General features: G+C 40.9%; 1 protein-coding gene across 2 annotated transcripts in view; it reads left to right on the forward strand.

Moving 5' to 3' along the window:
- Positions 1-3,449: 3,449 nt before the first annotated feature.
- The window catches only part of SLC5A8 (solute carrier family 5 member 8), a 68,485-nt gene continuing 57,420 nt past the window's right edge, over positions 3,450-14,514 (forward strand). For both annotated transcript variants that reach the window (XM_025881363.2, XM_073900424.1), the window contains exons 1-3: positions 3,450-4,588; positions 10,047-10,112; positions 11,582-11,633. In XM_025881363.2, the coding sequence (XP_025737148.1) occupies positions 4,238-4,588; positions 10,047-10,112; positions 11,582-11,633 (469 nt within the window). In that variant the 5' untranslated portion in view covers positions 3,450-4,237. The remainder of the gene's footprint in view (positions 4,589-10,046; positions 10,113-11,581; positions 11,634-14,514) is intronic.

Below are 14,514 nucleotides of genomic sequence, written 5' to 3' on the forward strand. Positions count from 1 at the left end.
CTTTTTTTATTTTAAAGAACTTATTTATTTGAGAGAGAGAGAAAGAGCAGGAGCAGGGGAGAGGAGCAGAAGGAGAGGGAGAAGCAGACTCCCTGCTGAGCAGGGAGCCTGATTCGGGGCTCCATCCCAGGACTCTGGGATCATGATGTAAGCCGAAGGCAGACACTTAACCTGAGCTGAAGGCAGACACTTAACCTGACTGAGCCACCCAGGTACCCTGTAATATTTCTTTTCTAGTTTGTTTTTGTCTCTGTCTTTCATGCAAAAGGTTTTTCTCTAATGAATAGTGATCCCTGACTATCCATTCATATTAAGGAGAGAGGCAATAGAAGCCAGCAGGAAAGTGTGTGTGGAGGCTGGGCTCATTAGTGGAAGAGCCTCAGTTTAGGATGGTCAGGTGGGGGCCCTGCTTTTTTATAGAACCCCTAAATGCCAGCATTCTCTTGGGCTGCTTGGTTTCTTCAGAAAGAAATCCTCTCCAGTCCTGCCTGAGAAAGTATACAATTTGGGAGTCCTCATGCTGGGAGCCTAGTAGGAAAAGGACAGGGAGGGAGGGTGTCTCACCATTCAGTAGACAAACTTTCTCTAATCTCTGTCTTCTAGGAAAATGCCTCACTCTAGTGCTTAACTGTGGCAGGTGTCCTTAGCCAGAGTTGTTTTTTTTTTTTTTTTTTTTTTTTTTTTTTTTTTTTTTTTTTTTTTTTACTTTAACCTCTCCAGAAGGTATCTGTAGTTTTCCACCAGGAAAAAAGAGAGACACTTACCTGACTGCCAGTCGCAAAGCACTCCTTATATGAGTCCGCTGGTTTTTCATTCTACCTCATACTCTATAAGTATAGGGCCCCTCTGATTTCTGACTTTTCCCAGGGGTATTATTGTACAAATTGCTTTGTCAGCTTCCTTTCCTTAAGGTATTTCACAAGTGAGGAAAGCTGAAACCTCTGTCACTTTCCACTTGTCTGTCTACATTCATTCTTCCCAAACTGTGGCAGACTTTTTATTGGCGATCATCTCATCTTGCCTTCTCTCTGTCCTTATGTGCTGACACCTTTTTTTACTCCTTTGATGCCACGTTAGTGGTGATTTAGGAGGTACTGGGGTATGCACAAAGAATATATTCTAGTACATGGTTTTCCTTCTTTGTGTGTAACTTTCTTTATCCAAAAGAAGACTTGTGATTATTTGCAATAAAAGATACATATGCAGGAAAGGTTGAAACTTGGGGAAAACAACAAAAATTAAGTAGCAAAAGGAGGGAAATATCTCTACTAGGCTAAGGGTCTGGGCTATGATAGTACAAAAGTTGGCCTTACTAAGCTGCTATGGCAGTTTTGCTAGAAGGAGAAATATGATGAGTTTCATAGCCCTTATTATTTAGCAGGAAGCATACAAGAACATCAGATAAAACTCCTCCTACTAAATTTATTGGGTTGGTTGATCCCATTACTTAATAAAAGTACCTAGTACTACAACTCAGAATTGATTACAATGAGTTGGTTAGAGTGAGACCCAGATAAGAAAGAAACAAAAGAAGATATGTGTGGGGGTATAGATGCTAAGTACTGATTCATATACATCTTTCCCAACTCAAGCCATGTGACGAAATGGCAATTGTACTGACCTGAAATTTCCAACTTTACTCAATGTTCCTAAGTGGAAGGATGTTAAGTACTCTGTAGAGGAAGACTAGTGTGCTCTTACTTCCTTTGCCAATTCAGAAGGATATTCTTAGAGTTCCCCCAGTAACTGTGATTGTGATTTCAAGGTAAAGAATAGGCAGACAGTAGAAAATTATGTTGGTAGTACACTTGCCTTTACTTTTGCTTTCAAAAACAAGAGGAAACCGCCCATAGGTAAGTATATGAGTAAATCTAGATTCAGGATCCAATAAGATCACTCTCAGATTTCCAAATTTTACTTTTAGAAATTTGGGGGGAAATTCTGGATGCCAACAAGCATTGTAAAGTAGGATCAATACAGTAGGTTTAGCATATTTTTTAGGCAACAAACTGCTAGGCTCTGGGGGTTTACCAAGATGGGAAAGCACAGTCCCTTTTCCCAAGGAGCTTATCTTCCACCCACAGGAGATAATAAAATGACAGACATTTAATAGAGGAGACACCTTGCAGAGCTTACCATCCTCTTACGTGGGGAACTAATTCCCCTTCCCTACCCTCAGGGTGGATCTGTGCAGCCCACAATGAGAACCCTGCCCTTCCGGCCAGGGATGATTGGATTAGAGGTCTGGGGACATGTAACCAAAGCTGTACCAAACGGATTTTTTCTCCCAGTGATTGAGAATTAGTATATGTGCTGCTGAAGGGAGCACCCAGTGATTTGAGAATTGGAATTCAAAGGTGCTAGTGGGTTTCTGTGGTCCACTGAATCAAGGGCATTTTTGACCATGCCCCTATGGCAATGCAGAGAACACATTTGGAGAAAGAGAGGGGGAAAATGAAGCAGGCATGTAGAATGGCTTTCCATTTGCTGCTTTTGGGCTTGTGGAATCCATAAGATAATTCCTGCATTAAGAGCCTTGATCAAAACAACTGCAATACTATACCACCATGAAGGCCAACAGATGAGCGTAAACATGCTAAGAGGACTAAGGTAGGTGAGAGAGTACAGCTGGTTGTAAAGCAGGTGGGATTAGGAGATGCTGTTTCCTGGTGAGTTTGAGTACCAGGCAGTGAGAACAGGAGAAAATGCTGTCTCTGTCCAAGAGAGTCATAAGTGCAAAGATAGTAAATTTTACACAGCTGGGACTTAATTTCAAGCCATATATTTGTTTAAAGGATTGAATTGCTTGGATTTAGCTTCTATTTCCTTCTTTAGTTCCCTTTGAAAATGTTACATAAATAATGCCACCTCACAAAAAATAAAATCTGAGATAGCTTTCTTCCTTCACATACTGGGTTGGGCTAAATGCATTCTGTGGATTGTTTACCAAGGATCACCTCGTAAATTATAAAGATGTATGACAATGAACAGGGTGGCCTAAAATAGACCTATGCCAGGGTACTTTTGACTGGAGGGCCTATTTTACAGGAAAAACCTGGGAGTCACATTGCTTTGCAAGGCTGACTCATGTATTGTTAGTAATATTTCAAGACAAGCCACTTAAAATATGTCCTGGGGACTGGAAATGATCTTGTTTTCCATATGCTTTCAAGTGTCTTCATTTAAGTGTACATATTTATGCCTACACTTAACATCTATCTACATTTGAACTCTACAAAATATGTGATTCGAAGAACAAATTCTGAGATCAGACCTGGAATAAAAATCTTAATTGCCACCATTTCCTTTGGCAAGTGTTTTTATCTTCCTATGACAGTTCTCTCATTTGAAAAATAGAGATGACTCCTACTTCAAGGGTAATTGGAAGAATCACACTAGTTAATGTTCAAGGTGCCCAGCATGTTCTATGTCACATGATAAGACTCCTTAAATAGTAGGTATTACTAATACTACAGAAACTGTCATGTTTAGGAGAGACTGTTGGGGATCAGAAATGTTTATTGAATGAAAAGGCAGTCCCCAATAGCACAGATTTCTTCCTCTACTTTGTAATCGCTTACCTGCCTAAGGACTGGAACCTCAAGTTACTGCACACTGTCACCAGAATCGCCCATTAATTTATCAAATAAGGCAATCTAAAAACTCTAGGTGTATCTTCCCCTAAGGACCTGGACTGTTGAACAGGAAAGCTGAAAGTACAAGCGTGACAATTACCCTTCGACCCACACTCCCCCATAGGTCGCCTGCTTATGTAATTAAATGGTGGGTCCCCGCAGGTGCCAATTGGTAACCTTTAGGCGGAGAGCTCCTTGTGGATTCGCGGCCGGACGCACCTGGAGGCTCCAGATCTCCCAGGTGTCCGCGGCGCTCCGCGATCCTGGCCACCCCGAGTCCGGCACCAGGTGAGGGGGGGTTAACGTGGCGGAGGAGCTCCCCGAAGTCCCAGTTAGAGGAGCTGGGCTGGCTGCGGTGGGCGCAGAGGCCACTGACGGCGCCTTCCCGCCTTCCCACCTTCGCGGAGCCGCTCGGGGCCGCTTGGGGCCGGTGAGGGGACGGATACCTGGAAGACGCGTCCAATCCCCGCGGGCGCCACGCCCGCCGCGCCGGCGGCGCCGGGAATAAGAACAGAGCGCGGAGCCGCAAAGGTAAAGCTCGGGCTCGGGCAGAGCGTCGCGGGGCCACAGTTTGTACGCAGGGCCAAGGAGACCGAGCGACCATGGACGCGACGCGGGGCATCGGCACCTTCGTGGTGTGGGACTACGTGGTGTTCGCGGGGATGCTGCTCATCTCGGCTGTCATCGGCATCTACTACGCCTTCGCGGGGGGTGGCCAGCAGACCTCCAAAGACTTCTTGATGGGCGGCCGCAGAATGACTGCCGTGCCGGTGGCCCTGTCCCTCACCGCCAGCTTCATGTCGGCCGTCACCGTCCTGGGCACCCCCTCGGAGGTCTACCGTTTTGGGGCCATATTCAGCATCTTTGCCATCACCTACTTCTTTGTGGTGGCCATCAGCGCGGAGGTCTTCCTCCCCGTGTTCTACAAACTGGGAATTACCAGCACCTACGAGGTAAAGGGCGGGGGTGGGGGGTGGGGGGGGGGGGGAAGGGACAGGGCTTTTCAAGATCTTGGAGGGATTTTCCTGGGGGCAGAATCACCCCCATGTTGAAATCTCTACCTGTCCATGTCCATCACCTCCCCTGCCTCGCCCCCCTTTTGGGGAGAGGTGTCCCGTGAAGGCAACAGAATCTTGGGGCTTACTCTCACGAGCTCACTGAAAAAGAGAGGCTTCCGAAGTAAACGGAATGATTTGGACTAGTGCTCACAAAGGCCCTTTCTGCTTTAATATCTTTGATTCGGAGTCAAGGGGAAAGATTTTAATACTTTTTATCTGGGGGAGGGCAAGTTGTTCAAGTCTCAGACCCTCCTCCTTGAAAGGAATCCTCTGTCCCAGGTCCCTAGGCACCATTCACTTTTCCAGGATAGTTGGAGAAGAATTTGCACTCTCCCCTCCGTGCTCCACACACACACACACACACACACACACACACACACACACACACACACATTCCCTGGAGAGGCAGATTCCCAAATGGTTGAGGTGCTGTAACTCTAGTCTCAGTCCCTGCGTTTGAGACCAGATTCTACCATTTACTAGCTGGGTAACCTTGGGTGATTCAGTTAACCTTTGTGCCTGTTTTTTCATCTCAAAATGAAAATGATATCAACTACCTCATCCAGTTGTTGGGAGGATTAAATGAGATGATTCAAGTGTAGCATTCAGAATAGTGTCTGGAGCAGGATAGTGCTGGATAGACGCTGACCCCAAGGATTTGTGGTGGTAGTGGCAGAGGTGGTTTGTTTGGGGTCACTAGGAAGATTTGGCTGCAAGGTTCTTAAACAGGCCTACCTTCTCTGTATGTGGAAAGATGATTAAGGAAAATGATCTTTCCTGTTGCATAGCTCCACTGGTTATAGATTTTCTTCAGTTGTCTGCAGGAAAGGGCTTTGCAAAGATGTGGAATGTTTGGTTTAGGTTAAAGAGCTGTTGAATGGGAGTGCAGTGTGGGGATGGGGGAATAAAAGCTCAGGGGAGTGGGGGGCCTGTTCAGTGCCCTCACTGGTCTCCTTTCCCCAGATACTAACCCATGAGCAACATGGACAAACCAGGCAAAGTTTCCTCTCTCACAGGGCATGATTCAGAGGGTGGTGACACTCATTCTCAGCAACCACCTCAGTCCTTGAGTTTAGGTACTGTGTGCTCTACTTCAGAGCCACTGGAAAGGTGGTTTCCTAGTGAGGCTGGTTCAACTGGTGCCGGCTACAGGGCCTCAATGGTACAAGTGTTGGTGACAGATGCCTGGGCTATAGTGACGCCATACAGGGCGAGGCACCCCTGGGGCAGCAGTGCCTTCCACTCACTCTGGCCATTGTGTTTGGGAGAGTTCAGTCATCATCCCAGAAGTGAGCAGGATGGAATTTCTCTGTTTTGCTCAAGGGTAACAAACTGGCTGTCCCAGGTCAAACTCTGTTTTCTGTCTTTTTTTTTTTTTTTTGACCCTTGTGTTTTGAAAGAAAATTAATTTAGCATTTATGATGTTGAGAAGTCAAATGAAATTCCAGATTCTAGCTTCTTTTGAAAAATTAGAAGCCTGGGGGTGCGTGAGTGGCTCAGTCAGTTAAGCAGTTAAGCGTCTGCCTTTGTCTCAGGACACGATCCCAGAGTCCTGGGATCGAGCCCCATGTCGGGCTCCCTGCTCAGAGGGGAGCCTGCTTCTCCCTCTCCCTCTGCTGCTCTCTCTGCTTGTGCTCTCTCCCTCTCTCTCTCTGTCAAAAAAATAAATAAAATCTTAAAAAGAAACAACAACAAAAATTTATAAGATTGGTGACACCAGGCTCACAGTCCCTGTGGTGCAGGAACTCCAGTTATAAGGCCGTTGCTCTCACCCCCTATTAATTTCTGTATTGAGGCCTCATCATTGTAGGTGCATGGTTACTTTCTTATGATAGAGAAATCTTTATCTGCATTTTTGTCTTCCTCAAAAATGCAAAAGAGAAAATGGACAGGGGTGAAGGGAGTACTTGGTTTTGAGAGAGATGTGAGAGGACATATTTCTTAGAGGATATGAAGAATATTCCAACGTTTTAATATATGAACACCTGGCTGATCCACTGGTGTATGTTACCTGATGAGCCCTTAGGCAGTTTGAGTCCGTGAGCTCTGATCTGTAGTTAACCAATTCCAGAATTCAGAAAGGGTTTCAAGAACCTGGCAAGAAGACTTCAGTCCCCAGAGAGGAATGCTCCTCTTAATAAGCACTGACCCATTCCTCCTTGGGGGCAGCAACATTAACTCAACCAGAAACAGATTTCCCACACATTTCCTGCAATAGAGGCTGTTAGCAGGGTTCCAGCTAAAAATGGCAAAAAGTTAACTTTTACCGAATGCTTGATACATGTGTAGTGCTGGGCTTCATGTTTTACATACATACATTATCTGTCTCAGTACTCAAAACAATCCTTATAAGGGAGGTACTATGAGAGCCCCATGTTGCAGACAAGGTTAAGCTACATAAGAGAGTATGAGGCAAAGTAGACACATGCCTGGAGGCTAGGCAATGGTGCCTACTGGCTGCTTCTGAAGGCTCTGGTAAGTCTGTTATATCCCCAGGTAGGGCTTAAAAGAGTGCAGAGAGAACAAGGGAAGTAGAACAGAACACCTAGAGTTGTGGGCATGCTGGGGGTGTCCATGATGGATGGATGCCCAGCAGTGGGGGGTCAGGGAAGTTAGATAACATGCTTTGTCCCTGACAGTTGGCCATAGCAAACACTTTCTTGTGAGCAATTTTTGTTTTATGCTGAGAGCTGGAAACATCTACACAGAAGAAGTCCAGCATTGAGTGATACCCTGGCATTCTTGCTCAAATATGAAATCTCTTCCTACTTACATTTCTTAAGCTAGAATTGGCTGTTCAGATGTATTTTTGTTATCTATTTATCCCTGCCTTCAAAGTATAGGCCTGTTAGGTGTTTAGCCACTTTCAGACCCACAGATAAGAAGTATAATGCAGGAATCCAGTTTCATTCCCCACTTTTTCGGGATCTTTCTGGATCTATGTAATCTGTGTATTGGAACTGAGTTGTCCAGAATATGTGTGTGTGTGTGTGTGTGTGTGTGCATGTGTATATGTGTGTATATAAATATATATGTTTATATATATATTTGTGGATTATATTTATTTGTATATATATTATTCATATATATTTGTGAATATATGTATGCTTTTTTTTAAAAGATTTTATTTATTTATTTGACAGAGAGAGAGAGCACAAACAGGGAGAGTGGCAGGCAGAGGGAGAGGGAGAAGCAGGCTCCCCGCAGAGCAAGGGAAGCCCGATGTGGGACTCGATCCCAGGACCCCAGAATCATGACCTGAGCTGAAGGCAGCTGCTTAACCAACTGAGCTACCCAGGCGCCCTATATATGTATGCTTATAATTGTGAATTATATTTATCTGTGGATTTGAATACCACCTTCTTAATGTCTTAGTTTTGAATAAGAGTTTATAATATTTCCCCATCCATTTATATCATTCCATAGTCTCCAAACCCCTGCAAAGTAAGAGGGGAAAGAATTAATACTGTGATCCTTATTTTCAAGAGGAGGAGCCTAAGATCTTCAATGACTGCCCCAAGCTTGTGCAGTTACAAGTAGGACTGGGTTGAGGGCTGGAACTCCTCCCAAAAACTATACTGTGCTGCATATTTTTTACATTTTGGTTGTTTCAGAAGGTGCTACTATATATCAGTGCCACCTACTCACTCAAAGCCATGGTCAGTTAGCTTACTTATTTATTTGGAATAATGTAGTTGTTCCCTGCCCAGATTTGGGCATTAAGTGGTCCTAGACTTGCATTGTGACTCTGAGAGCTATTAGGTTGCAGCTTTGGTGTTCTCTCTGAGCCCTGTGCCCTCCCCCGTAGCAGGTAGTACTGGTCTCAGGGAGTTGTTAGGAGGACAGTGTACACAGCAAGACTCTAAAGTGTTACCTGTGACTTTGGAGCAAAAAATCTAGTGTCGTTTCCCCAGATTATTACTTAATGTCAGTTTTTCCTCTTTTTTTTTTTCTGGTATGAAGACTGTTTTCAGCTTTAAAATTCTCCCTAAGTGAGTAATAATATTCAAGTTAAAGAATGTTTGAGACTCCAGCTTCCTTCCAGCTCTAAAATTCTATGATTCTAACTATATTATGACATATAATATAGGAGATGAGTCGACTATATTTTTCGATACAGCAGATGCCAAGGAGAGTAGGAAAAATTGGCAGGTTTTTGGCTCTGAGCAGAAACTAACTTAGGCCAATTTATATAAAAAATCATTAATTTTGGAGGATATAGGGGTAACCTATTGAACAGAGTGAAGAGCTGAACAAATAGGCTGTGAAAAGGACAGAAGCCAAGGAAGCCTCTTCAGGCCACTGTCAGATCAGTCTGCTTCTGCTCCAATCATTTTCTGTCTTTATATTATACCTCCAAGATCCAAATATCCATTGGAGAGAGGAGCTGATTAGCTGAGCTGGGTCAGGTGACCATCCCCTAGTCAAAAGAGGCAGGGCACCTTGATAGACAATTCCATCACAATTCCCTGCAGTGGAAAGGGCTGATTCCCAAGTGAATCAGGGAAATGTCTGAAGTAGATGCCAAGAGATAGGGGAGAACAGCACTTTGCTCATCTTAAAATTGCAGAATATAATCCATTTAGATGATATGCTGGAAAAGCCAAAACTAGGGATGGAGAAAAGATCAATGATTGCCAAGATTTAGGGGTTGGGGGAGAGTTTGACCACAAAGGAACAACGTAACAGAGTTCTCTGAGGGTTTTGGAACTGTCCAGTATGTGTTAAAACCCAATGAACTGTACTTTAAAGCAAGAGTAATTTTGCTTTATGTAAAGAAAAATAGTAGCAACGTGGGAATACAGAATACAAACATTTATGAAATTGCTTTAAATTTCTTTTTTTAAATTTAAATCAATTTAGTTAACATATAGTGAGTGTATTATTAATTTCAGAGGTAGAATTTAGTGATTCACCAGCTGCATATAACACCCAGTTCTCATTACTTCAAGTGCCCTCCTTAATGCCCATCACCCAGTTACCCCATCCCCTGACCCACCTCTCCTCCAGCAACCCTCAGTTTGTTTCCTGTAGTTAAGAGTCTCTTATGGTTTGCCTCCCTTTCTGTTTTTATCTTATTTTATTTTTTCTTCCCTTCCCCTATGTTCCTCTCTTTTTTTTCTTAAATTCCACATGAGTGAAATTATATGGTATTTGTTTTTGTCTGACGGACTTATTTTGCTTAGCAAATACCCTCTAGTTACATCCATGTCATTGCAAACGGCAAGATTTCATTCTTTTTGATGACTGAAGTTGCTTTAAATTTCTAACCCCTTTACTTATTAAGCAGCTGATTTTTGAAAAGTGTATAAAGTTTTCACATAGTAACCATTTCTTCCTTTTTCGGAAACAGTATTTAGAGCTCCGATTTAACAAAGTTGTCCGTCTCTGTGGAACAGTCCTCTTCATTGTTCAAACAGTAAGTCACTCTCCATTAGTTTGCTTTACCTTTTGTTGTCTAAAATGTTTTCAGCCAAGGCATCTGGGCTAAGCTTATTTGGTAAATGCATGAAAGATAAAAAAAGAGGTGTTGAAAATAGGAGGAACCCAAAAAGGGAAAACCCTTGTCATTATTTTCCGTTCTTCATTCAGGTTGCTGGAGGCTTGTCAGGATGGCTGTCACTTCATTTACATCCATCTTCCTCTTGGCAGCTGAGTGCTTTAGGGATGGGTTTGATAATGGAGGTCCAGGAAGGAGTTTTCATTCTCATCCCTATTTGTAATTCTCTTCTCCAATGGCAAGCTACCTAAGCATTTGCAAAAGCGTAACAGAATACCTTTGTAAATTATTTAACTTGACTCCATTTTATGTCTCTGTAGATTGCATAACTTAAATTGGTCATTAACACTTCCAATGTAAAAGGAAGAAGCCCTATGGGGTCTGGTAAAGATCCTGCCAAAGAACCGAACCTCGTAGCTTGCAATTATCAACTGTTCAGACCCTCTTTGGATCATTTTTAGAAATGCCTACAGAAATGGAAAGTGGGGAACAAGTGTTAGGAAGCTGGTACATGGCCATGTTTTCAAATCTTCAACTTGGTCAGGATAATGACTGTGGAAGCCTGGTTCATTCTTGCAAAAAAGAGGAAAGCATCTCCCATTTGAAGGACTTACTTGCATTGATCTACCCATGTAATATAATCAGACATTCAAATACTATATAATATGACTTTTTTCATAATATGTTTTTAGAAAGTAAACATAGAATCATAGAATCATAATACATTTTTATAGAACAAATCATAGAATATATATATTTGAAAGATCAAATGCAGTGGAAATGATGTTCTGAGAAAAAAGACCATATTTTTCATACCTGTTGTACCCTGGATTAATAAATATTTGTTAGGTGTATGAGTAAAAAATAATATATATAAAAGATGGAATACAGTTTTTGTTGGCCTTCGGGATTTTTTTTTAGTGCAAATTTATACTTTTGTTTAATTAGTGAGCATGCAAACGTTTTAAAACCAGTTTCTAAAATTTTTACTTTTCCCAGTTATTTATGCAGTGATTAATAATGGTTTGAAAGCATATGAATGAGGGACCATCTCCTTTTAAATTTGTATTCTTTCTTTTGTTCTAATTGTTTAGATTGAGGAGAATTGATTTCAAGTTTGAGGTGATAGATCAGTGACTATCTGCATTAAGCACTGCATGAAAAGTCCATAATTTTAACAAAATTGGTCATAAAAGATTTTTGTAACCTATGACCACACCACAAACAGAAAAGGAGAATCAACTTTACTTAAATAACATTTTCAAGTTACAAACATATTTCATTAAGTATATTGAAACTACTGTTTTAATTCATTGTTGAGTTTATAGAAAAAATCAATAATTTATTTTATAATTCATACAGTTTATTTGGTTTCTTTTTTCTCATAGATTCTCTATACTGGAATTGTTATTTATGCCCCTGCCCTGGCTTTGAATCAAGGTACATTTTAGAGTTACCAATTATGTCACTCACATTTTGGGGATCATTTTTAATAGACCTTATTCTCTCTTTGGGGAGATGGGGAGATGAAGGGATGTTTCCAGGAACCTGCATCAACTTGAGGGGAGCAAGATGGGTTTAGTGTTTAGCAGCTTCTTTGCATTCCTGGATCAATAGCTCCAAAAGATCTGTGATTAATAGAAGGGCAGACCTCCCTGAGGAGTGAATCTCTGAAGTACCAACCCGCCATGCTCCATTAGTTCAGAATGAACACCCCCTATGATCTAAATCATGAATGGCTGCACTTTCTTCCTTGGTGGCTGTAATCTGGAACCCATAGTCAAGAGGCTTCTCTGTTACTCAGCTCAGTTCCATTGTAAAATATGTCAGGGAGAGAGCTTTTCTTATTCCCATTTCTAATGTGGTCCAAAATGCAAGAGAAGGAGATCTGTGTGATTTGAAATATCTTCTTGCTCCTAGCAACAAGATGAAAGATGGCTATGGTGTCCTTTTAAACAAATATATTGAAGATGGTGTGATTGACATACTCCTATACTCTTTGATTTTGAGCAGATAAAAACCATGAAACTGGAATAGTTTACTGAGGCAAAAGTGCCTGTTAGTCATATCCTCAAAAGGCTTTGGGAGAACCCCATATCCTTTGAATTCTTATCAATTAGATATGAATTTATCTCTAAAGCTTCCTTATGAAATGTACAAGTGAACTCTGATGGGAAAAATGTGATGTAGTTCTTGGAGTTCGTATAAAATGGAAAAGCCCTGCTAAACCTACACTCTAATTTCCTGCTTTCATAGTAAATAGATAGTAATTATTACCTAAGTTTATAAAGTACAACAGTATCATTACAAAGAATTCCATTATATAACATGCTCTTGAATTCTGAATGTCAGGCATGTTCCATGTCAATATTACCAACATCATGAATGGGTCATTTTGTGTATGAAGAGCTGAGCTATAAACTTTATAAGTTACCTATTGGCTGTAAGTATAATGTAAGTGTAATTAAAGTTGTGGCTTTAGGGTTTTAAAGTACAGTTCTGGCAATAAGAGAGTACTGCCTTCTATCTATGAAGAAATCAAGGACTCTGCTCTTATCAGTTTATTGGACTATTCCCTAGGAATTAGACCCCAAGAGGCTGCTGCATTTTGACCGCTTGAATATCAACTGCGTATTTTACTGTGACCAAGGATAAATATAGTACTTGGTGTGCAACAGATGCTCCATGGAAACTTGTTTAACTGAAATGGATCTTAACATTCTCTAGGTCCAATCGTTTTCCTTTTACCTTTTTAAAAACCTATATAGAAAACTTCAAACATATGCTAGAAAAAAAAGAACAGTATATTGAACTCTAATGTACCCTTAACTCTACGCTAAAAATTATCAACTCTTGGTTCAATTCACTCTGTTTCCCTCACTAGATTATTTTGCTGTAAATCTGAAGTATTTCATCATTTCATCTGAATTCAATGTCTTTTAAAAATAAGCTAATTTTTTCACTGAGATATAATTGACATATAACATTGTATCTATTATGATTCAAGATTTGCACATATTGCAAAATGACCGCCGCTATGTCTAGTTAACATCTGTCTCCATACATAGTTACAAAAGTTCTTTTTCTTGTGATGAGAGCTTTCAATATTTACTCTCTTGGCAACTTTCAATAAACATGCAATACAGGATTATTAATTATAGTCACCATGCTATACATCACATCTCCATGACTTATGTATTTTATAACTGGAAGTTTGTACCAGGATGTGTTTTGTAAACACAATTATACTATATTCATATCTAAAATATTAACATTATTTTTAAAAATAACAATATGAAGTCAATGTTCAGATTTCCTTGATTTTTTTTCAGTGTTTGTTAGAATCAGGATTCAAATAAGTTTGTGTAATTGCAATTAGTTGATTTGTCTCTTAAGTTTCTCTTTCTTGCTTTTAAAACTTTTTTTTTTTTTTGCTCTACACCTAGCATAGAGCCCAGTGCAGGGCTTAAACTCACAACCCTGAGATCAAGACCTGAGCTGAGATCAAGAGTCAGATGCTTAACTAACTGAGCCATCCAGGCACCCCTCTTGCTTTTTAAAATTAAAAACCCTTTTTTGTTGAAATACAGCTTATACATAATAAAATGTACAGAAAGTAAGTGTACAGTTGGACGAATTTTAACAATTGTACATAGTTGTGTGACCACCACCCAACTCAAGATACAGACTATTTTCTTTTATTTTTTAAAAGATTTTATTTATTTATTTGACAGAGAGATAGAGAGAAAGCACAAGCAGGCAGAGACGCAGGCAGAGGGAGAGGGAGAAGCAGACTCCCCACTGAGCAGGGAGCCCAATGCAGGGCTCGATCCCAGGACTCTGGGATCATGACCTGAGCCAAAGGCAGCCGCTTAACTGACTGAGCCACCCAGGCGCCCCCAGACTATTTTCACCATCTAATCCCAGGAGATTTTCTTGTGCTTCTTTCTAATAAACCCTCCTGCCAACCCAAGCTGCCACTTTCTGATTTTTATCACCATAGATTAGTTTTCCCTGTTGTTAGATTTTATATAAATGGAATCAAATGGTGCCTTTTTTGTTACTGGTTTATTTTGCTCAACAAAATGTTTCTGAGATTCATTCATGTTGTTACATGTTTCAGCAGTTCATTCCTGTTTATTGCTAATATTTCATCATCTGTATCTCTACATCTGTTTATCCATCAACGACATTGGGTTGTTTCCAGTTTTAGGCAATTATAAATTAAGACTACTAAGATCATTCTTGTACAGGTTTTGTTTTGTCTTGCTTTGCTTTTTTTTAAAATTCATTTGCATTTCTTACAACCTTTTAAAGCAGA

The sequence above is a fragment of the Callorhinus ursinus genome, unplaced genomic scaffold (genome assembly GCF_003265705.2).
Source record: "Callorhinus ursinus isolate GAN/ISIS: 27379988/994484 unplaced genomic scaffold, GSC_fseal_2.0 scaffold14, whole genome shotgun sequence".
Lineage (NCBI taxonomy): Eukaryota > Metazoa > Chordata > Mammalia > Carnivora > Otariidae > Callorhinus > Callorhinus ursinus.